Consider the following 23727-nt stretch of genomic DNA (forward strand, 5'->3'; position numbering starts at 1 on the left):
GAAAAAAAGAAAAAACCTTCATTACTTATCAACCCGTTCACATTACCAAACACTGCTTTCTCATTACCCATTCATGACTAATGCCTTTTTTTTTTTTCACATATTTCAGGCACACCATCTTGTAATGAGACAAAGCTTCTCCATGAACTGCACCAGCCAGGAATCAAATCCGGTTCACATCATGTTTCCATCACGATCTTAAGCAGGTACAAAAATCTATATAGCTGGAACCTTTGGTATTACACTGTAGAAAAAAGACCCGAAGATGACTTTGCCCTAAAAATCATTGTCTTCTCTGTCCAGAACATTTGTAATAACTAATAATGTTATGTTACTGTCTTTATATGAATGTCACTTGTCCTAAATCTTGACCTGAGGAAGTAGCTATTCAGTTCTGCAGAATGGGTTTAGAAAATAAGTTACAGGTCTCAAATACTGAAATCCACTAAGTGCAACCACTAAGACTCTTTACTGACCTATTTTGAAGCACTGTTTTGGTAGAGATTACAATGAACTCATTATCAGCACATGCACACCCTGGAAAAAAACCCCAACACAATACACTATTAGGCCATCACTCACCCAAGTGCATGTGTGTCCTGTCAGGCAGTGAGCGTGTTTTCCTCCGGATGTGCACTGATTTCTCTATTTCCTCCTTCAGGATCAGCTTACCCAGGTTGGACTGGATCTGAAAGTGAATTGTAATCAGAGAAGTACACTAGACCCTGGGTATGTTGTAGTGGGATGATACATTTACAGCATGCCCATCTGCCCAATGTGATGATTTTCAGTAAATCAGGGTAACAGCTTCTCATTTTCAAAGAGGATGACATTAAACACCACACAAAAGTGCAGCAGCATTGTGAGGGTTCAGTTATTTAAAGAAGGAATCTTCTAGAGCTTTTAAAACATATTTCACCAGAAAATTGTGTCATTATCTATACCCGTATAACACACTGATAATAATGCAGCTCTTTCAGACATCTTTATCACAGTACCAGTCCACTGATAAGACAAGTTGTTTATACTACATGCATGTAAATAGTACAAGCTTTTTGCATCATTGTGTTGTATGTTTAAAATGTTATATTTGTATTAGTTTATACCATAGCTTTATTATATAAGTCTCAAATTAGTCAGAAGATGATAAATCATTTAACAAAATAAAAAAAAATACTATACTACTTCATATATACTAGTTGATATAAGCTTTATGTAAGCAGAAATTTATTTAGCATTTAGGGAAGGAGTCTCCAGTGTCAGCACTTTTTGCCATGGGAATGGATGGACATGGGAAAGGACTTTCTCACAAATAGGCTCAAGTTTTCTGCCTTAGTAACTTCAAGAAGACGTGAAGGAACAACTATTTATAGCTGCTATAATGTAAGTGATAAAAGTATTTGTTTTTTGGACATTCCGCAACATTAAGTGCAACAGTAAATGGATAAGAAATGTATTATTTGCTTCTATAATAAATTTAAAAAATGGAATTTCTGCCATATTGTTGTGTTATAAGTGTTAAAAATAAAACACTTCAGGATGTTTTGTTAAAGGCAAATAATCAATTCAGGGTGGTAATAGTAGCTCTGCTTTACTGAGTACACAGAGTGTTTTGATTGAATGTCTTTGTTATGTATTGTAAATGTTTACAAATGAACTACAGGCTTTAGACTTATGTACTTACCTTAAGGTTCTTACCAAGAAATAATAAACTGGAAGTTTATTATCAAAATCCAGTGTTGGTATTTTTAATCCAGATTGCAGTAAGGCACTTTAACTTCACTTCAAATAAAACAGATTTGAAGGTGGAGGAAGAGCACACACTCCTCGGACTCACAGCCTTGTTTAGCTCAGGTAAAAGCCTCTCTCACAGCATTGGCTGTGGTATTGAATGTCTGAGTGGTGTTGTGTGGGTGTGTCTGTGCTCTTACTTTGTTAAGTTCTTGCTCCTGCAGCTTCTTTGCATCCTCAGTCAGGTCCTCAAATTCATCATCCTCTACAGCTTTGCCCTGTTCTTCTGCCTTCCTCCTCCATTCAATCTCTACAGAGAGACACAGAGACATGAAGCATGCTTAACTGTGCACATATGTTATGATATATGCATTTAAAATTATTTTAAAATGCTATAACATGATAAGACCTGACTAATAATAAAGAGTTATGATATAATTTAAAATTATGATTAAAAAATAAAGATATAATATGACACTAATAAAAATGTCAAACGCAATAATTAAAAAAATGTTTTATAAAAAAGAAAATGTTATATAAATTCAGCATTATGATTTTATCTTTTAATAATACACAATTTTATGTTATAGTTTACCACTAGCTTACCCATGCTAGCCAGTGATGGAGGACAGGGCCAGTACTCTGTCTCTATTTTGGACGGCTGGCTGGGATCAGGAGGCTGGGCTGCTGGGAACTTCGAGGACAAGATGATGACCTCATCTTTATGCTTATTATGGGATGTTGTTGATCCTTCTGGGAGGGATAAAGGGGTTTATAATAAATAACGATCAGTAAAATAACAGTCTCTGACTCCTTCAGTCCTTTAATGTTACTGCAGTCATAAAAATATCATGATTAAAGAGATGAGAGCAAATACCATGCTTGTAAATAGGAGGCTTGCTGTAGATGTTGGTTCCGTTGTCTGAAAAATAAAGAAACACGTGTTATTACGTTTAGTGTATCATTACTTTTAGATCAAATAAGTGGTTATTAGTGATTAGAGAGGTGCTTGCATAGTGCAGGTGAGTTACTGTATGTGTTCAGTGCAAGTGATTTATCAGAACTGTTCACTGCAGGTCAGTTATTGAACCTGTTCAGTACAGGTGAGTTACTGGTGACTTATTGTATCAGTTGAGTTACTGTATCTGTTCAGTACATTTGGGTTATCAGACCTGATCAGAATGGATGAGTTTTTGTACCTGTTCTGTGCAGGTTAGTCATCGCACCTGTTCAGCACTGGTGAGTTATTAGACTTGTTCAGTACAGGTGAGTTATTGGACTTGTTCAGTACAGGTGAGTTACTGGACTTGTTCAGTACAGGTGAGTTATTGGACTTGTTCAGTACAGGTGAGTTATCAGACCTGTTCAGTACAGGTGAGTTATTGGACTTGTTCAGTACAGGTGAGTTATTGTACATGTTTGATACAGCTGAGCTAAGGTGCTAAACCTGTTGCTATGCCTGATCGGAACAGGTGAACTGACTTACCTGGTCTGTGGAAGTGCTGTATGGGGCATCTGGATGAGGCGCTTGTTTTGCGGAGCTGCACGGTCGAGCCCATGGAAGATGTGCTAGGTGAGTCATGTTCCACCCACTCCTTTTCTTTAGAGCAGAATATCTGCACCAAAGAACAGATAAAAGGATGAGTACATTGATGAGTATATGAAACTCAGCCACTAGGGGTGTTCTCTCAGTGCCAGTCCCAAGCCCGGATAAAATGGGAGGGTTGCGTCAGGAAGGGCATCCGGCGTAAAACCTGTATCAAATCAACCATGCGGACCAGTGATGCCTTGTGGCAACCCCTAATGGGAGCAGCTGAAAGAACAACAGCAACAACAACAATATTTCATAAATCAATCAATTCAATCAGTGGCATATTTTTTTCTTCAGAATAGCCTGTATAAGGCTGCCAGTTAATTAGGAATAATAGTATAATCCGCTGCACAACGATCATACAGTTCATTTCTAACATTACTGCACAAATGTAGATCATACCATTAATTAGTAGTAATAGTGTTAACTTGTTACCAATGATGAAATTCCCAGGATATCTTTGTCTGCTCAGACCCCACTACAACTGAACAGAGACACATTAATCCCCTCAGTACCACCATCACTTTACTGCATAGTAATTTCTTCTGGACTGGACTCACATACCACTGAGGACTTACAGATCTTATGTTTCCAAACTAGATTTTTAAAAATAGTAGTAAAAATGCTACTAGTCTTACAGCTGCATACTGATTGCACAGTTTTAAAATGTGGATGCTTGATAGTGAAGTCCTAATTATTTCCTGTCTTAAATAACATCACATATCATAAGTGCACTTCTGAATCTGTCTAGACATGGCTCGTTTATTTTTACCTCACACTAACAGTGAGTCAGAAAGACAGGAACGATCCAAAGCTGTATTTCAACAGGCCAGACTGTGGATCTTTCAATCTGACACTATAGATTTATGTCTCGCTGTGATTTACGCCACTGGGCAGCCAACTGTAAAAGACTTCTATTCCAGAGAGTGCAATCAGGACTACGCTGCTGTGAGTCCAGCAGCCTAATAAAAATAAAACCTTGCAGAAAATGGATTTTATTGGCCAAAACTGACCCCAGATCAGCACTTGCAAGTCTGGCATTTGGTCTTAATAGGTGTCAGACAGAATGACAGTTTTGGGTGGATACTTTTGGAAAATTATTGATTGCTGAATAATAAATCAGTGTTATTATTCATCAGCGTTTTTATTTATTCAATCAGCATACATTTATTCAATTGCACATTCTATTACCACACATAAAAAGTACTTTTTTTATTCAGGAAAATACAAAACCACAAGGTTGTGACCCTAGCAAGAACTTTTTATTCAGACTTGCGTGTGTAATTCTCAGTGATGTAAGTATTTAACTTGGCCAGGATAGATGACTCTTTTGTTTTGGAGACAGCCATTTTTTTAACAATGTACAATATGTATAATTGAAAGAATGTCTGTATGTCCATGATAATGTGTGATGTATGTGACTGTATAATATATTGTGTAATATAATATAATATCATATCAACAGTGATTTCATTATCACAGTACACCTTCATACCACTAAAATGTAGTACATGAGACTGTAGTTTTAATTTTATATATAAGCATAAAGCAGAGTAGAACAATAAAATGGCAATGAACATAACATTTTATATAAGTGTAAGCACATGACTCACCTCTGGGGAAGGCGGAGGAGAGATGGAATGAGGTGACATTGATCTCTAGGGAAGAATAAGAGAGAGAACACAAACACATGCACCCACCCACACACACACACACACACACACACACACTAATTCAGAAAAAAGCTTCACCCATTATGTACAGGTCTAACAATCTATGTGCACGTTCACAAATCTATCAGTTTACAACAACTATAATATAATTCATTTAACTGTGAAATCATATAATAACAAGAATCCTTCCCTGATCATAGTTAAAAAAGCATCTTTTTTCATCAACTGAAAGCAACAGAGAGAATAAACATAAACTAAATACAAATAGTTTCACTGCATGTTTCAGTAAAAGCATGAAGTAAGAAATAAAACACTTCATACACTGACGTATAGCAGTATAACAGTTACTGCCTTGAAGCTGATTATTTTTCTATAACAGCACGTCCTGAAGCGCTTTATTCCTCTTATACCACAGCAATTTGCCAACAATTACAATTTTGGATTTATTAAAGAATAATTTGTATTTTTATCCACGTACAGTTACATTTAATGTTGTGGAAAGTCTGTGAAACAAGTTACTTCCTTTAATCGCTCACGTTATAAACAGTCAGAGAACATAAAACGTAAAGTTACAAAGTGCTAATATAAACCTGTGATTTGCCTTGAAGCACTACTGCCAGTGCTGAAAATTAATCAACACCTTCTGCCCAATCAGATTAGAGAATTTAACAGTGCTGTTGTATCACTCAGATTAAAACACATACACACCAGCATGATTATTCACAGTTGTTTATTCAGAGCGTTACTGACCTCTCTGCTCCTGGACAGACTGACACGATCCAAAGCTGACATGTTGAAATGAGGTTCATACACCATCAGGTCGGGCCTCTCTACCTCCAAGATGGCTTTGTCTTTAGGAATTGCTGCCAAGTCCTTATATCCGATCACCTGATTATCCATCCTGGCCTGAATTAGGGGAATAAAATAAGCTCTTTATTATGTCTTTACTCACTACTTATTGATTTTGTGACCTATTGCCCCATTTAGTCTTTTTAAAAGTAATATAAAAACTGAAAAAAAGAAAAAACCTTTTTCCAATCCCCTCTTTCTTTCTGTGATCAATATAAACAATCCTGATACAAGCTGAGCTCTTTAGGTTCTTTCTCCTGAAGTTTCTTCTCTGTCTCTTTTATGTTTCACAAGTACAAACACCAGTCATTTTTGAAAGAAAAAAAAAAAGACTGCAACTTTGGAAAAATACTCTTCTGACATGAACTCAGTCATTACACAGCTTTTGACATCTCATCACTGGCTACTGGTTTTCATTTTGAATAGATTCTAAAGTTTTTTTTATTAGTGATAAAGCTAATAAGCAAGCACAATGTGCATATTTCAATGGCTGAGAAATTATTTAAAATAATAATGATACAGTACCTTTAAATTTCAATGGACAAAAGGAGAAGCATTTTATGATGCAGCTCAAAATTTGTGTTAAACCCAATATTTTGTGTTTAATTTATTTAATTTGTATTTATTTGATTTCCAGTTATATTTTATTGTTTTACTGCCTAAATGCTGAAATATAAATTAAAAGGTTATTACTGTTATACATAGACACCAAAACCTAACATATAATAACCTAGTCATATATACACAATATGGCCAAAAGTTTGTGGACACCTGATCATCACGGTCATATGTGCTTGTTGAACATCCCATCCCAGATTTGCAGTTATAATAAGCTCCACTCTTCTGGGAAGCTTTCCACTAGATTGTGGAGTGTGGCTGTGGGGATTTGTGATCATTCAGCCACAAGAGCATTAGTGAGATCAGGCACTGATGTTGGGTGAGGAGGTCTGGAGTGCAGTTGGTGTTCCAGGTCATCCCAAAGGTGTTCAGTGGGGTTGAGGTCAGGGCTCTGTGCAGGACACTCGAGTTCTTCCACTCAAACCTTAACACACCATGTCTTCATGGAGCTCACTTTGAGCCCAGAGGCATTGTCATGCTCGAACAGGTTTGGGCCTCTTAGGTCCAGTGAAGGGAATATAATACTACAGCCTACAAAGACATTCTATACAATTATGTGCTTTTTGGCAACAGTTTGGGGAAGGACTCATACGGGTGTGATGGTCAGGTGTCCACAAACTTTTGGCCATATAGAGGATGTAGATAAGGAAGATCACAGTATAAGCAGATGCTCATGGTAATGAAATTGACCTACCACAATGGAAGTGGCCGGAGATCCAGGGGCACTAGGACCCCGGGAAGATGGGGCCGTCCCTGCCTGCTGGGTCAAAGGTCAATACAATAGGTCAAAAGCAATGCTTAATAAACAAGAGCAGTTTAGCATGGACTAAATGACAGCACTTGGATGAGCAGTGAGATCTATTACAGGCATGATCAGTCAAGCTGAAATGCTCCTCACTAAGGAAGCTTCAGAGTCAGGCTGCAAGAGTGCATCATAAAATCACCAGGCACAGTATACAAAACAGATACCATCCAAGCACTGCTTTTATTCAATTAAATACCAAACATTCTTCTAGCATTTCCTTCAGCTGATCCTTATTATTCTAGAAGCCATTATAAAGAGTCCATGGTAAGTGCTGTGAGGAATCTTCACATAAGAGTAACAGCTATCTTAAGCTTCTGTTCTGACCAATCATTATTTTTTAATAGTTTGTTAAGCTGAAGAAAAAAGACATGACTCATCACTGAAAAATGTGCATTTGAATGTATTCACGTCAGCCATGTTGTTTGTGAAGCACAGTCAGGGTTGGAAGAGGGCATCGGAGAAACCTCCAGTCTCCTCATAAACACACTGAATGCCTGAGTGGAATTCATGCAGTTTGGAAATTTAGAGTATCGAGTCAAACTTCCAAATACTAGGAAATGCAGCAGAGCAGTGTTAATTGTGTTCTGAGTGACGAATATGCTATCGTGTCGGTTTGTACACTCCTTTATGCGTTATCACACATATTGCTTTTAGTCAGTCTGCATAAGAACACTGTACTCATATTAGTGATGATTGGTGTTTAGTGGAAAAACAGTTGAAAGGAAACTACACCCTAAAACACATTAAAAATGTTTATGTGGAAATATTTGGGATGTGTTTAGCGATTCTACTGGTAATTTAGCGGCTGGTGCTGTGTTTTCATTTTTCACATGTACAATGGCATTTAATATGAGAAAAAAATTCAACAATCTTAAACATAAGAGATAACAATCAGATTTCTCTGTTAGCTCCTGAAAACACAAGAAAAACAGCTTCTTTTCTCACTCAACATTTTCCAGCATTGTTCAATGTCATATTAATGAGAAATGCAGCATAGAAGTAGTGGAGACATTTATGCAAACTCAAAGTTCCAAAATGCAATTCAGTTATACAACACAGTTGTGCTGAGTTACAGCAGAGACTTGATGACGAATGTGATGCAGTTGATGGTGGTATTGGCATGAAAGTTGAAGCTTTGGAAGCTGATCAGTTTGAGCTGCGTATACAGATGAGGAGAGCTAAAGTGCTGCCACTGCACCGCTATCAGCAGGTGGCATTATGGGTAATTTAGGAGACCGTTAACCAAAGTGAGACCAGACAACATTAAACCAAGTTTAACTTCAACTCAGAATTTTATTATAAATAAATCTCCAGAACTGCATTGGCGTTTGGTTCCTAAAGAAATAAAACAATTTAATCTTAGATTATCTGATAAGACACTATCTGCAGTGGAAGCATGTAACAGTAAAGTAAATATATACACTATAAGCACATCCTGCTATGATTATTAGCTCTGTTTCAACGAGTGACAGACGGTAACAGAGCATCAAGTACAAAATAAAGAAAATATAAAAACAAAAAAAACAGTCCACCTACCTTTTGCATGACAGATTTCTACAAACTTTCTCTTGATCCTCTGGACCTCTCAGATCTGTCATAAAACATGAACAGGGTTGAGTCCAACTTACATTATTACTCAAGAGATGATCAGGTTTTTTTGTAGATTATAAAATATTACTAGAGTAAATAATACAATTTCAACATCTGGAAACAAAATATAAAAAATAAAAAAAACAGCTGCAACAAATGCAAATTATTTGCAACTATTTTTAATATGATTTAAAACTATTTGTTGACATTTTTCATAATCTTCATTGCCAAAAGTGGTAAAGAGAGTATTATTTATATCTTAATTTTAAAAAATTAAAAATTCCTTTACCAGGTTACTTTTCATCCACAAATCTTCCTTTGCTTCTAGGAACTGACAAATTTACTCACCTGACATGTAGATATTTAGATTTTTATATATAGATATTTAGATTTCCTCACCTTATATTCAGATACTTTATTTCTGATAGTATTTTGCTTGTGGATGTTATAATTTTGTTTAATATTTATGACACAAAGCTCCCACCATAGACTTCATCGCGATGTCATACAATTTAACTGGATTTCCAAAAATATAGAAAAAAAAGCTTCATTTTCATCAACTGCTGTTCTACTAAATATTCAAAAAGAGGAAACCAGCATGAGATCATCAAAAGATCACCATCGAAATACACACTTTTATTAGATTTGGACTGTTTGACACAGCCACTGGTCACAGAATCACATTACTATTCAACACAACACACAGACATTAGAATCATTTGTGTCTGAACTTCACTTTAAGCCATGTTTCAAGGTCATGGATTGCTGTAGCTGCAATATTCAGCTGGGTATGTGGCCTGCGCACAGCCTCCCGTCAGACCAACTGCGTCACTATCAGGTGTTAGCTTATATAGCAACAATTAACACAAGAACTATGTATTTCATTTCCAATACGTGTACCAATACTTTAATTATCTAGACTTTCAGGTAACTTGATGTAAAAATGTTGATTTAAAATGTTAATTTCACCATTTACCTATAACAGCACATCCTGAAGCGATTTATTCCTCTTACACAACAGTGATTCATTCATACAACAACACACTGAGCGTTTATAGTTGTGGAACAGGATACAAGTTCCTGTGAATGAGCTGTTACTATAGAAATGATTAGAACACGTGCATTATTATAAACCTGTGATTGAATTACAGACGGAACTCCTCTCTGGGTTTCTGTTATAGAAAATTAACTTCATTAATCTTCTGACCAATCAGATACAAGAATTCAACAGTGCTGTGGTATAAGACAATTTAGCACTCTATTTTAGTAAGATAAACATAAAATAATGGTTTGATAAATTTTAGATTCGGTTTGAAATAATCTTATTTTGTTTCAGTAATGAGAGAAGTAGTTAATATTTACCAAAATTCATAATTCATAAAAGCCTTAGTAAACTACTTATCAAACATAAATATGAAGTCTTAAAATCTGTTGTTTTTTTTTTGTTTGTTTGTTTGTTTTTGTTTTTTACCATTTTTGGTTGAATGATTTTCCGTTGTGCTAGTGAGATTTTATGTGTACAATATCTAGAAATCTTTTGAAAAATATAGAAAATTGTCAAAATAGGCCTCAGTAAAACTCAGTGTGATTTCAGATCTATCTTCAGATCTATGTTCTAAAGCGAATGACATCAAACATATGACTTATAACACAAAAGTTCAAGCCTATTCTGAATGAAATCACAATTCAGAATTACCCATGCAGAACACATGTACAGTACTTTTAAATATGTTCATATATGAACATTCTGTAAAAATTCAAACACTAATATTCCTGTGTTGAAGAGAAATGATGTTAAGAAATAAAACTGCGTTCAGTGATACCTGACATTAGCTTAATAACAGCTTAATCGTGTAAAACCGTGTATCTGGTCATAAATCAGAGCATCATAAACATGACGTCTCCAGTCTCTCACTGTGTGCATAATAAAAATCCAAGCAGACAAATTGCTGTGTCTAGATAGTATCCGTCTGGAATAAGACGGTGTAATTCATCGGAAGGCGGGATGTCACATCCTGTTTTGTCATAAATTTGTTTCCTGCTCTATGCTGAGGTGGAGGGGAGAAGATGGCCGACTCTGTTCCTCTGTTTCTGCCTCCTCATAATCCGGGTCAAATACAGATGCACTGCCAAGAACCATTTTAATTATATCAGCTTGAAAACTCCATCATTCTTTAATCGCTGTGTTCTTTTGTACTAAAAGCAGTAGGGATGAAAACACTTAAAGCACTATAGCCTACTAATGCAGTTAATGTCAGTGCTAATTGTTAAGTCAAATTTACTATTAAATGATGATAACTAGTTAAATAAAACCTGTTCTTCAATGTGCATTCAGACTGATTTTAACTATTGAATGAAGAAAAAGGCTTAATGATATCTTAATGAGTCATAGTCTTGTCCATTAGCATTCAGCGTAATGAGTGAAGCGTGAGAACATTAGACTGCCTAGAGGAAAACTCTAATGCTTTTGGGTTCAACTAAATGTGCTAATTAGCCGTATTTCAATTTCATCTAAAGATGTAGAAACCACCACTTTAAATATTTTATGACATGAGTACATTCACCTAACTGTGAGTACAGTCTGAGAGCCTGCAGGCTTTCTGAATTCACTTCCCTTCAGATGGGAAAGAGGAGAAAGATGCTCTATCGGCAAAAACAGCATGCTTTTTTTTCATGCTAGGTGGTGGGTGTTGTGCTAGTGGTTAATAGACTGGTTCTTGTTTCAGTACCATGTAAAACAGAGGAAAGGAAAAAAAACAATTAATATTTATGCAGGATGAAAGCAGCTTCTTCGAGCTTATTATCCACAGCAAATAAAATTTTCATTAATAAAGGCATGCATTTCCTTATGCTGCCTTGTGAATGGGACAGACTTTGTCTCAGGCACACAAAGTCTGGCTGGATTCGATTCTGCACCCTGATTATGTACAAATCTGAGGAAAGATATGATATCATTATCGATACGATTATTGTCCAAACCAATATGGCAAGGGTTGGGAACCAATTTTAGACAACAATCTGAGCTGAAAATAAAGAAATAGAAGAAGCCTTTTTGTTACACATATACATTACAGTGAAATTCTTTTCTTCATATATGGCAATTTGGCAGTGCAAATAGCGTATAATGTGTATAATAATATGTCTATTTGATTGTTTTCTGCGCTACGCATTTTTTTTTAAATTCCTGAAATATACTTGGACAGTGGTGTGTTGTGATTTCCACCACTGTAACTAGTAAATAAAAGAATTGCGGACCCTCTGGCTATGCTTTATTAACAGCACGTTGAAAACCATGGCACTAATCAACCTCATTCTACCACAAAGCTAAATTTTGGCTCCTGAGTGGCATTTGCCCTATCATTGGAAGATTTTCAAATTCATTTCAAGACTTCGAATCCCTACGAGGACAAAGCCATCTGTGGGTGAGAGAATAAAGAGCAAAATTGCCCATGCTCTCTGGGTGGGAGGTGTGTCATACACTCTCTCACCTGTCAATCACAGAGATACTAGCCCAGGGGTGCTCACACTTCTATGACAAGAGATCTACTTTTTCATATTATTATTATTATTATTATGGTAAGATCCACCATGGAAAATATGCACGTACACTCTAAATTTGGAGTCTGAGAAAATATTTTGAGATATTTATTTGTTTTTATTTAAATAATGTTATGTAAAAATCGTGATAAAAATCGTGTAAGTAATATACAGCAGCGGGGGCCTGGTTGCGCGTCAGCAGTGGACGGAGAGGAGGCGGGTCAATCTGGCCGGGAATTTGTGATGATTCTCACCTGTGTCTTATTACCGCCAGTCTACTTATTTGTGTCTTTTTGTGCTTTCAGTAACTGCCATAACCAGAGGGAGAGAGAGAGAGAGTGTGATATAGCTGGCAGAGCTTGTGAGACATGCACAAATGCACGCACACACACACACACACACACACACACACACACACACTGTGAAGTGTGAACTTGAACCTGACTGAGTGAAAGCTGGACCCACTTCTGTTGAGTTGTTTTGGTTTTGTTTCAGTTTTTGAAAGTGCAGACTGAATAAATGCGAGCCCAGAGTTCTGCAAAAATTGCGCCTGTCTCCCGAGTCTTCCTCCACACTTTCACACACTACACTGACCTGTTAAGAAGATCGACCAGTGGTTGTCTTGCGATCGGCTGGTGGATCGTAATGTAATGAGCACCCCTGCACTAGCCTATGTGAGCTCATGTACGTAGAAGAGGGCAGACAGCGCTTTCCTCTGAGTGAGTTACGCTGAATGTGATGCATGAGGTTGGTTAGCCTCACGTGTCTTGTAGGAAGGACATGAGCTGGCTGGTGGGTGAGAATTGGTAGGTGACTAAATTGAGGAAACAATGGGGGAAGAAAAAAACATGGGTTAAAAAACAGGGTATAATGTTATTAGGGTGACTGCAGGACAAAAGCGTGCTCTGAGCTTGATATCAATCACTGACAGTCAGCCACCAGCCTGGACCAATCAAACAGAGACTATCAGCTTACCTCTGTAAGCTTTACTATTTTCCATTTGCATGTGCCAAATGCTAAATTACAACCATGTCTTTTGATATGACTGATGTAAAGAAAAAAGTGCAGAGATTTCAGCTAGCTAACAAGTGTTTTGCGATAATCACAGTTTAGCTCTATCTGGCTCACTGACCACTGAAATATGGTTTCTAAGCAAGTACATCAGGGTATCTGCTTACAGCTTCCTATTTTCAACAGGATATAAAAGCCCAGGACCTAAAAACAGGACAGAACAGTGCACCAGCAGCGTGAGGATTCAGTTATTGCTAGAATACTGTTTAAAGCAGACTTCACCTCTTTCAACTGACATGCTGTACTTAGACCATTAGTTCAAATTCCCTTATCACAATATATCATCACAACCATATTCATTTGGCTTATTTCTAATTCAAATCTACATTGTCTCTCCTGTTCTTGTAAATTCCTCTATCTGCTCCTTTCCGCTCCGCTGTTTAGTTCCAGCGGGATAGTTAGCCGATATGGTTCTGCTTGGAGTCGCTGAAGCATGAAGGACGTCCCACTGAACACCCCCATGCTGACGTTTTTAACCAACTTAAAGCTGCTCTACTGACATGATTTATCACCAGTGAGGCAAACAGTGGCCGAGGGACCCATCTGCATCCGACGCTCTTCAATCCCAGTTCAATTTGGGAAATGTCTTTAAATGTCTCCTGTCTGACCTACTGCACGGACGATATTTTAATTCTTCATCTTGAGATGATCAGGTTCAAGTCTGAGTGCATGAAACATTCAAACAATCTAACATTTTATTCTTTATTATTAAGGAGACATCTAACTCAGTAATATCCAACTGAACCTCCTGTTCATACACAGTTTGCTTGCACAGCATATGAAAATGAGGGCTCTTTCTTTCTCTCTGTCTGTCTGTCTGTCTCTCTCTCTCTCTCTCTCTCACACACACACACACACACACACACAGATCTGGCTTCCTTTTTTTGACATGTCCTGATCAACCGTCCTTATCTCCTACAATGCTCTTCTCCATCCTGTACGGGCCTGGGAACCTCTCTCTCTCTCTCTCTCTCACACACACATACACACACACACACACGCACACACACACACAGGCTGCAGATTAAATAGATTAACCCCTTTCTGTTCTGTCCAGGTCAAAATCAACCATTTTACATTTTTTTTTTCTAGAAGCAGAACAACATCATTTTTTTTTTAACACAAAGCCTGCTGCGCAACAGCATGAGCATGCTTAAAAATGACATGATGTTTCAAACTGGCTGCTGTGTAAATATGAAGTGGTGTCCCTTTCCCTCCACCTTTTAATTCCACTCCCACCTGCAATCAGGAGAATTCCTGAGCAATGGGAAGGGTAGGAGTGCTCTGTTTCCATCAGGAATGTTTACACTGATCATCACTAAGATAAAGAGTGAGCATTTTAAAATGAATTGCATGTGTCTTGCTGTAAAAGCTGAACAGACTGCTTTATGGGAAAGGAACTGAACATTGCTAAATAATAAACACAACAGAAGAGTAAATATACAAATCAAGAAAAGTAGTATTTTAGTTCAATCTGGTTCATATTAACGTTTAGTTTCAGCTCAGATTAGCATGCATGGGGGGAGGAGAACCTTTTTACAGCCTTAATGATGCAGGTTTATTGGGTGTTGATGAAAGAGAAAAACAAGAAAAGAAAAATAAAAGAAGTTTAACAAGAAATAAATGAGGTTTAATAAAGCCGGGCAACTAGACCAAGTAACAGTACTAAACCTAATACTAATAATATGTTCACAGGGTCTTTCCAAACCCAAATAACATTGACCTAGCATGTAAAATAACTGCTGGACATCTCGCGCTGTGAGCCATCAACACTCTTTAAAAAGAACCCAAATATATACGTATTTAACACTACATTCAGATTCTGGTTTTTAATTAATTTTGTATGTTAGTTATTTAATAATTATTAATAACTAATATTTTATAATAATTATGTTTATTACATTGTAGTTGAGTTTTAATTCTGCACAGCATAGCTAGTCATGCTACATAGGGACCCCCATATTTTTCATAATTGTTAACTCAATTTTATTTTAACTTAAGCTTATTTTTTCCTGCTGTATAAATGTTATAGCTGTTTTAAACATATGTTAAACACTTTATAATCTCTGTTCCTGAAATGATCAGTCTTATTTCAGTGAGCTATTTTTGAGTTGACCACATGGTTAGTCATGCTACTGATCCGTTTCAGCCAGGCTCAGTTGCTGAAAACACACAGCGCATGATTACAGATGATGAACATCAGTGGAGGAGAGACGAGAGAAACTAGTAAGAAAGGAAATAAATGCACAACAAACCCACGCGGCTCGTCCTTCCACGCTGATGAGGAAATCCTACACTGACAGATGCACACTTCCTCTCATCCTGCTCTTCTGCTCCACAGCTTCACACTTTTCTGTCTTTTTTTCTTCCAGCTCCTCTCAATTTTGCGTTTTTCTCCTTTCTTCTTTACCTCTCTTACTCTCGTTCCATATATATAAATTTCTTGCTTCTCTCTTTACCACTGCTCCTGTCTTTCTCCTTCTTCTTCTCGTCCTCTCTCTTTGACTCCACCCCTCTTCTCTCTCCACCCTAACTGTAATTCTTTATCTCAGAGCAGCACGAGAAGCCAACGCCCAATCAGGCCCTTTGGTGCCGTTTCCACAGCAACGATCCTCTCCACTCCATCGTGGTTAAAATCCTCTGATGCTCTGTTCTGTACTGTTACACACACACACACACACACAGTGCACTAACAAGAGTTGTGCGACAAACACTCAATTAATCATCAGTGAAACCTATCCAGTGTTTAGCTGAGTACGAAATCCTCACATAAAACTGAAATCTACCTGTACACACACTGTTCACTTCATCTGTGATCACTTAGTAACATGTATGCCCCAAACACACACTGTTAATAGTTTTTTTTGTCTCTTAGGGTTGGCACAATGCCAGCATGATATTGATACTGCACTAAAGTACAGGATGATATGCTTTTCTGAGAAAATCACAGATATTATCTATACTTTAGCACTGGACGATTCCACTCTTACTCACAGTGGGCCTCGTTTATTGATCTGAATATGAGCGCAAATCTTTTGCAGGAGCATTTACACAAGAAACCTAGTGTTTAGGAAATACTTCATTTGTAAAAACATTCATGTTGTATGGGAACTCGTGAGTTTGTGTAAATTTACATACATGGAGACTCACTAATATGAACTTAGGATCATCGGCTTCAAATCGTATAATTTGCGATGAGTTACTGCATTTTTTGGGTTAAAGTTTAAATCGCTACTTTATTTTACCTATGCACAAATTTAATGAAAATTTTGTGATACTTGGTTGTTTCATAGTAATTACTTGAAAGAACTCAAGCTAAAATACATCCATAAATTAAGACAAATAAAACTAGCCATTTAATCAGGACAAATGTGATGACACGCTATAAAAGGAGAAAGAGATGGTGCGTGTCTGCGGTAGCCAACGCGCTGCAGTGGCTGAGCTGCATTACTGGAAGACTGATTTAGCGCACGCCACATTTAGGAGGTGCTCTTTTATAGTTTAGTCATTATTTTGTCTTTTTCAGCTCTCTGAGCTTTGCCTTTTTGTGCGAATCATTAAATATAAATCAGCTGTGCCATGAGTATTTGTTAACATACACTATATGGCCAAAGGTTTGTGGACACCTGATCATCACATTCATGTGTGCTTTTGGAGCATCCCATTCCAGATTCATTCCCCCTTTGCAGTTATAATAAGCTCCACTCTTCTGGGAAGGTTTTCCACTAGATTTTGGAGTGTGGTTGTGGGGATTTGTGATCATTCAGCCACAAGAGCATTATTGAGATCAGGCTCTGATGTTGGTGAGGAGGTCTGGAGTGCAGTTGGTGTTCCAGGTCATCCCAAAGGTGTTCAGTGGGGTTGTGGTCAGGGCTCTGTGCAGGAAACTCGAGTTCTTCCACTCCGACCTTGACAAACCGTGTCTTCATGGAGCTCGCTTTGTGCACAGGGTTCATTGTCACGCTGGAACAGGTTTGGGCCTCTTAGTTCCAGTGAAGCGAAATCTTAATGCCACAGCATACAAACACAATTCTGTGTTTCCAACTCTATGGAAACAGTTTGGGTAAAAACCACACATGGGTGGGATGGTCAGGTGTCCACAAACTTTTGGCCAGGTAGTATGCGCATGAGTATGGAGAAAATCAGTCTTACTGAAACTTTTATAAATCTGTAAGGAATATTTAGTTTGAGTTTGGTCTATGAAAACATTTACATATTACTAAAGAGTTGATAAATGAATTCCCCCTCTCAGTGTGCGTCATGGTTCCCAGCATGAACAGCTCTGCTTCTGTGTTTGATGTTTTTGTTTATAACACCATGTTCGTTTGTTTTGATTCATGTCTTGTCTCCACCCCGTCTTGTCATTGTCGTGATTATATGCACCTGTTTGTAATCATTCTTGATTAGTTTGTCTATTTTAGCCGTTCTGTGACTTGGTCTCATTGAAAAGTCTTGTCGATTGTATCATGCGTTTCTGAGTGGTGTTTCCGTGTTATTCTGTCTAGACTTCCTGGTTGTTATTGTTTATGATTATGGATTATCGCGTACTTGTGTGCTGTTTCTCGTCAACTACGCACACTTTAATAATAAGGGGCTAATAAGGAAATCACTGATTTAGCAGGTCATTTCTGGGTTATAGGCTTGAGGTATGCACACTTTGTTAACTTATGTTGAGTAGGATAGTGCTCCCCTTCCAACATCATAGCTTAGAATTGGTTCAATTAAACTTGGAAATTTGAATCAGGAAACTTTATTAAAACTATGCACGTGTTTAACTTTCAACTGCACATATTATCCAGTGATTGCTTGCAGAACTTTACAGATTCTTATCAAATGAAATCTCATATTAACTCAGTAAGTACACTCCTCTGTGTGTTACGCATTATAGTCCTTACTGATTTACGCCGGTAAGAAAAAAAACTGTTTATGGATTTATATTAGTGAAGAATAGCGGAGTCTTGAGTGAGAAATACAGTTAAAGAAAAACAGTGTATTATTGTTTGATCCTTCTTCATACTACTATTAGTCTACTTTGATGTCTTTCATGGCTTTTATATAAAACAATGGCTTTGCAGAACAGTTTGTCCCTCAAGAGAAATCCTGTGACTCAAGACACACACTCACACACACACACACACACACACACACTCAGAGCTCTGCGCTTTCACTTTTCATTTCACTAAGTGGTGCTCTGCAAATCCCTTCTGAGCTTTTCTGCAACATCATAGCACATACTGGAGTAAATTTAAATTAGCTTTTAAATCATTATAGATTATCTGTAGTGCGATTATTACAGTACTGTTTGTTGAATATCTCTTATTATTTGTTTCCCTGTAGATGCAGCTTTTATTTAATGTTGTACCTGTTGTTGGATAACTCATATGATGCCCAACGTATCACACCTCATACAAACAAATCTAAATACTAATCGGCTGGGTTCTGGTCACATCACACTCTTCTACTCATTCAGGCATTATCTCACACACACACACCCATGCGCACAGACACACGCGCACATGCACACGTACACAAACAAAGGCATCAGTTTAAATCCTCAGGGACTGCTGATGCTAGTAGGCGCCCCTTTCTCTTTATCTCTTATGTCCACTTCCTGAGCCTGGAAAGGTTTGGGATCCATTTCCATCAGGACTGTTTATATTGATCAGCAGTGAGATGAACCGAAGAGAGATTGAGGATTTTAAACTAAACATCTCATCTGGATTTCTATAAAACCTTACAAGGCGGCTTGTAGTGATGGAACAGTAGTGAAAATTACAGGACGACTAAAAGCTGCTCAGACGAGCAGTGAGACTGACTAATGGATCTGTACGATCAGATTAGTCTCATTGATTAGATCACTAATGCACTGCAGCTTCTTTCAAAGCACAGCTGTGAAGCTCAAGTGAATGGAGAATGTGAGAATTAGTAGAGAATGTGTGCATCTGGTCATATCGACTAGGTATTTGGGGCCGTGGCAGCTCAGTGGTTAAGGCTCTGGGCTCAGAAGGTTGTGAGTTCAAGCCCCAGGACCACCAAGCTGCCACTGTGGGGTCCTTGAGCAAAGCCCTTAACCTTCTCTGCCCCAGGGGCACCTAACAAGATGGGACATTGAATAAGAACATGTGTACAACTGTTCATTCATGTCATTATCTAATCAGCCAATCATGTAGCAGCAGTGCAATGCATAAAATCATACAGATCAAGGGCTTTAGCTAATGTTCACATCAAATGGAGAAAAATGTGATCTCATAGGCATGGCTTGGTACTAGACGGGCTGGCAGAAACACCTTGCTGATTAAAGAGGTCAAAGCAGAATGGCCAGACTGGGACGAGCAGACAGGAAGGCTACGGCATCTCAAATAACCACTCTTTACAGCTGTGGTGAGCAGAAAAGAATCTCAGAATGCACAACATTTTAAACCTTGAGGCGGATCAGCTACAACAGCAGAGGATTACGTCAGGTTCTTGGTCAGCCAAGGACAGAAATCTGGGGCTACAGTGGGCACTGGCATACTGAAACTGGATGGATTGGAAATAGACCATTTGATGTTTTTAGCCTCATAAACAACTAATTGGACATTAATTCATTTATTCACAGATGATTGTAACCAAAGTGAGGCAGAATCCAACCTCAGCATAGAACTGTTTTGTGTCAGTTCATTAGTTTATCAGTGTAGGTGTGCTAAAAAAAGAAAATCACTACAATGTGCTCTGGGCAAAAAGAGTGCTGCCATCTTTTAGCAGCTGCATTAACAAAAGGTGATAACATCTATATTTGCTTTTATGGGTCATGTAATCCACAGTAAATAAAGTATTTACTTGGAATAAGCTCAATGAACACAAAAATGTTTAGATGACACGAAAAAGACATTTAGGCCAGACGTTCATGGCATGTCTAGATTTTGGCCAGACTGAAACATTGAGGATTTAGAAATTATAACTAATGTGGTTGCATTCCTACTATGGACCGAAATGGATGCATGTTTAGGGGACACATCAAGGCAGACCAGGACCAGCATTTTAAATGGACTAATGGATTTCTTTTTTATGAGGTATTTTAGATGGAGGGCCAATAATGGATGTTTATGGACGTCTGGTCTCTGGTGCTCACTGGTAAAGCTCCAGAGATTAAAAGAAAGTGGTTGTTAGAACTTCATCTGAGTGAACATCAGGAATGTTAGATCTCTCCCTTACGAATTCATGGTATTAAACTGGAGATCTCGAGAGAGCCCACAAATCTCTTTTCAGAGTTCAGAGTTGAGGTGGATGGAAGTGATTTTTTTTTTTCCAGTTCTATAACAGGATAAACATACCTAATGAACTGATTCAATTCATGAGTTGTTAAATAGATTTGTTAACCAGGTTTAAAGCAGAACTTTAAGCACACAGGACCTCAGATAGACCCAAAAAACCCAAGGGAAACCTACAAGGACACAAGGAGAACATGTGAAACTCCAACAGACAGTAACCCGAGCTCAGGATCGAAGCAGGGACCCTGGAGTTGTGAGGTGTGGACCCTATACACTTCACCGCCGTGGCTGCTTCACACTGTGCCGCCCGCACACAAAGGTTAATTGTACAAAAAAGCAGGCTTTTCTTTTAGTTGCATAAGTATTCACCTTCAGTGGAAATACTTGAAAGAACCACCTTTGACTGTTATTACAGCTGCAAGTCTTCTGTAATCACAACAATTTCATGAACCAGAACTACACAGCAACAGGGCCGAACACTTATACAATCACAAATTTTATGTTTATGATTTCTATATTACGGGCTACTGTGTGTCAGGGCATATGATCCCCGTTAAGTCCAGCATGAATCGCAATCTCAGTTCCAGGTTACAACACAATGTGGAAAAGTCCAAGGTGGGTGAAACTTATGAAGGTGATGTGGCTCTCTCATCTCAACTGCAGAAAGGACAAAAATACATGAAAGTGTCATGTTTACACTCATTCGCTTTCTGTAAGTGCTTTATCCTGGTCATGGTGGATCCGGAGTCTATCCCTGGAGGGGATCCCAGTCCATCACAAGGCACCATGTGCACACATTCATTCACACCTAGGGGCAATTTATCACAGCCAATCCACCTGCAGGCATGTTTTTGGGAGGTTGGGCGAAAACGTCGGAAACTCACAAGCACACGAGTAGAACATGCAAAACTCCATACAGACAGTGTCCCGAGCTCAGGATCGAACCAGGGACCCTGATACTGTGAGACAGCAATGCTACCTTGTATACCAGTGTGTCATGCCATGATTACAAGAGAAATAAAATGACACTAGTTTGCTTTGAGGTTTTTTTTTTTCCTGTAAAATGTGAGACCCTTGCTTTACACCTTCTTTCTTGTACACAGGTTAGCAGCTCTTAAGACTTCTCAAGATCAAGCATAACACAAAAGCCATAGGATAAGAAAGATTGCAGTCCCTGCAAACAAAATAAAAATAAATAAATAAATAAATAAATAAATAACGAAGCCTGCATCAGCAGTTCCTTCAAGGAAACAGTGACTTCCTTTTGCTTTTCACAGGATAAACACAGCAATGGCGAGAGCGCGCGCAGGCAGCAGCGTGCACGCGCTTCTGCAATTCATCACTCCGCACATATCACTCATCAGACATAACTAACATTAACAAATCAGATTAATTAATAAACAGGTTCATAACGACTCAATTAGGAGCACGAACAGGTATCTTAAAGCGAAGGAAAATCAACATTATGTGAAACAAAGGCAAATTGAGGACACCCAGGCAAATACTATAACAGCCTGTAACCATATTGCAATATGGGAAACATTCAGGATTATCACTAAGCCTGTAAAAATGAGTAATGGAATCATTTAATCACAATTTTCTCAACAAATCGTATTTTTTCCCACCAAACATGATGCTTGTCCAAACGCTACTCTCTAAAGCTTATTTAGGTTTTATTCTTTTTTATTCTGCGGGTTTTTTTAATGCATAAACAGCACGGCACAAACCATGAAGCTTACCTCGTTAGATGTGAAAGAAGACCAGAATAAAATAAAATCCTCCTTTTCTTCAAACTGTCCGAAGATGCAGCATTGTAAATGTCCGCCTCACTGAGTGTCTCATTGCTTACATGGAGGAGGAGGAGGAGGAGGAGACGCCAGGTAATGTTACTGAAAATAATAATAAACACACACACACACACCTGAATAATCGAATTTAATCACGTATTTATCGTTTATTTAAAAATAAATATTAATATTCCCGATAACAAGCTAATACCGCTAATGGCTAACGTCTTGTAGCTAAGGTAACGGGCTCTGCCTGATGCGCGTGAGACGTAAAAGCAAATATGTGATTGAATCATTCTGCTGATTAGCGACTCGATTCGACCCAATAGATTCCTTTTAAACGACTCTTTTATAGAAAATGCATATCTTTGCAGTATATGTAATGTTCAGTATTCTTAAGAATTCAGTATACTATATTTAACATACTTTGACAGTACAAGTGTACCATTATTTGTTATGCTCGGCTTTGAATTGCATTGAATCATTGAATCGCGCTGAATCGATTCGCAGCTAGAATCCTAATGTGGTCTATTGAAGGTTTTTCCAGTGGATTTCTATTCAAAGATACATACAGAAGCAGTCCTAATATCAAAAAGGTAATGCACAGGGTTTTTTTTTTTAGCCTCTAGAATAGATTCTTTAGACTCAGTTACAATAGTTGGAATCAACTGAGCTGAAATATATTTATACATTTCTTAAATCACAGGGTCCCTGTTCTACACATTTTAGTGCTTCCAAGTCACCTGATTTAACTAATCAGCTAATTAACAGCTTTTAATTCATTAACAGCCTTTGATATGGGTGTGTTAGAGCAGGGAAGGCACTAAAATGTGCAGGACGGGAGGTATTCCTGGACCAGGATCAAGAACCTGTGTCTTAAATGATAAACACCTCACATGCCATTATGTTTGGTCTCCACAAATGTTCATGACTGCCGCCTTGCAGTCTAGTCCTGACACATGAGTTAATCCATATGTCCATAACCATAAAAAAACTATAATGCTGTGTACTGAATACAACAGGTGGGATGTACAGTGAATAGCACTGTTCAGTCCATTAGTAGTAACTGCATTATCCTGGTCAGGGCTGTGTTGGATCCGGAGCCTATCCCAGGAACACTGGGCATGGGGTGGGAATTCACCTGGATGGGATGCCAGTCCATTGTAAGGCCCTATGCACACACATTCAAACACTAGGGGCAATGTATCATAGACAATCCACCTGC

At 38.0% G+C, this 23727-nt stretch overlaps 1 protein-coding gene across 6 annotated transcripts in view; it reads right to left on the reverse strand.

Moving 5' to 3' along the window:
- dmtn (dematin actin binding protein) overlaps positions 1-22794 on the reverse strand; it is a 32642-nt gene extending 9848 nt beyond the window's left edge. The window contains exons 1-11 of one of the 6 annotated variants that reach the window (XM_026942661.3): positions 22714-22794; positions 22455-22604; positions 8804-8858; positions 7157-7222; positions 5746-5901; positions 4936-4980; positions 3218-3347; positions 2609-2653; positions 2338-2484; positions 1932-2041; positions 583-688 (exon numbers count right to left, since the gene is read on the reverse strand). In XM_026942661.3, coding sequence (XP_026798462.1) covers positions 583-688; positions 1932-2041; positions 2338-2484; positions 2609-2653; positions 3218-3347; positions 4936-4980; positions 5746-5901; positions 7157-7222; positions 8804-8812 — 814 coding nt within the window. In that variant the 5' untranslated portion in view covers positions 8813-8858; positions 22455-22604; positions 22714-22794. Of the gene's footprint in view, positions 1-582; positions 689-1931; positions 2042-2337; positions 2485-2608; positions 2654-3217; positions 3348-4935; positions 4981-5745; positions 5902-7156; positions 7223-8803; positions 8859-15720; positions 16063-22454 lie in introns of those variants that run through there. The other 5 variants (XM_026942664.3, XM_026942662.3, XM_026942663.3 and 2 more) reach the window with 5 other exon arrangements.
- Positions 22795-23727: the final 933 nt, after the last annotated feature.

Source organism: Pangasianodon hypophthalmus, chromosome 17 (genome assembly GCF_027358585.1).
Source record: "Pangasianodon hypophthalmus isolate fPanHyp1 chromosome 17, fPanHyp1.pri, whole genome shotgun sequence".
Lineage (NCBI taxonomy): Eukaryota > Metazoa > Chordata > Actinopteri > Siluriformes > Pangasiidae > Pangasianodon > Pangasianodon hypophthalmus.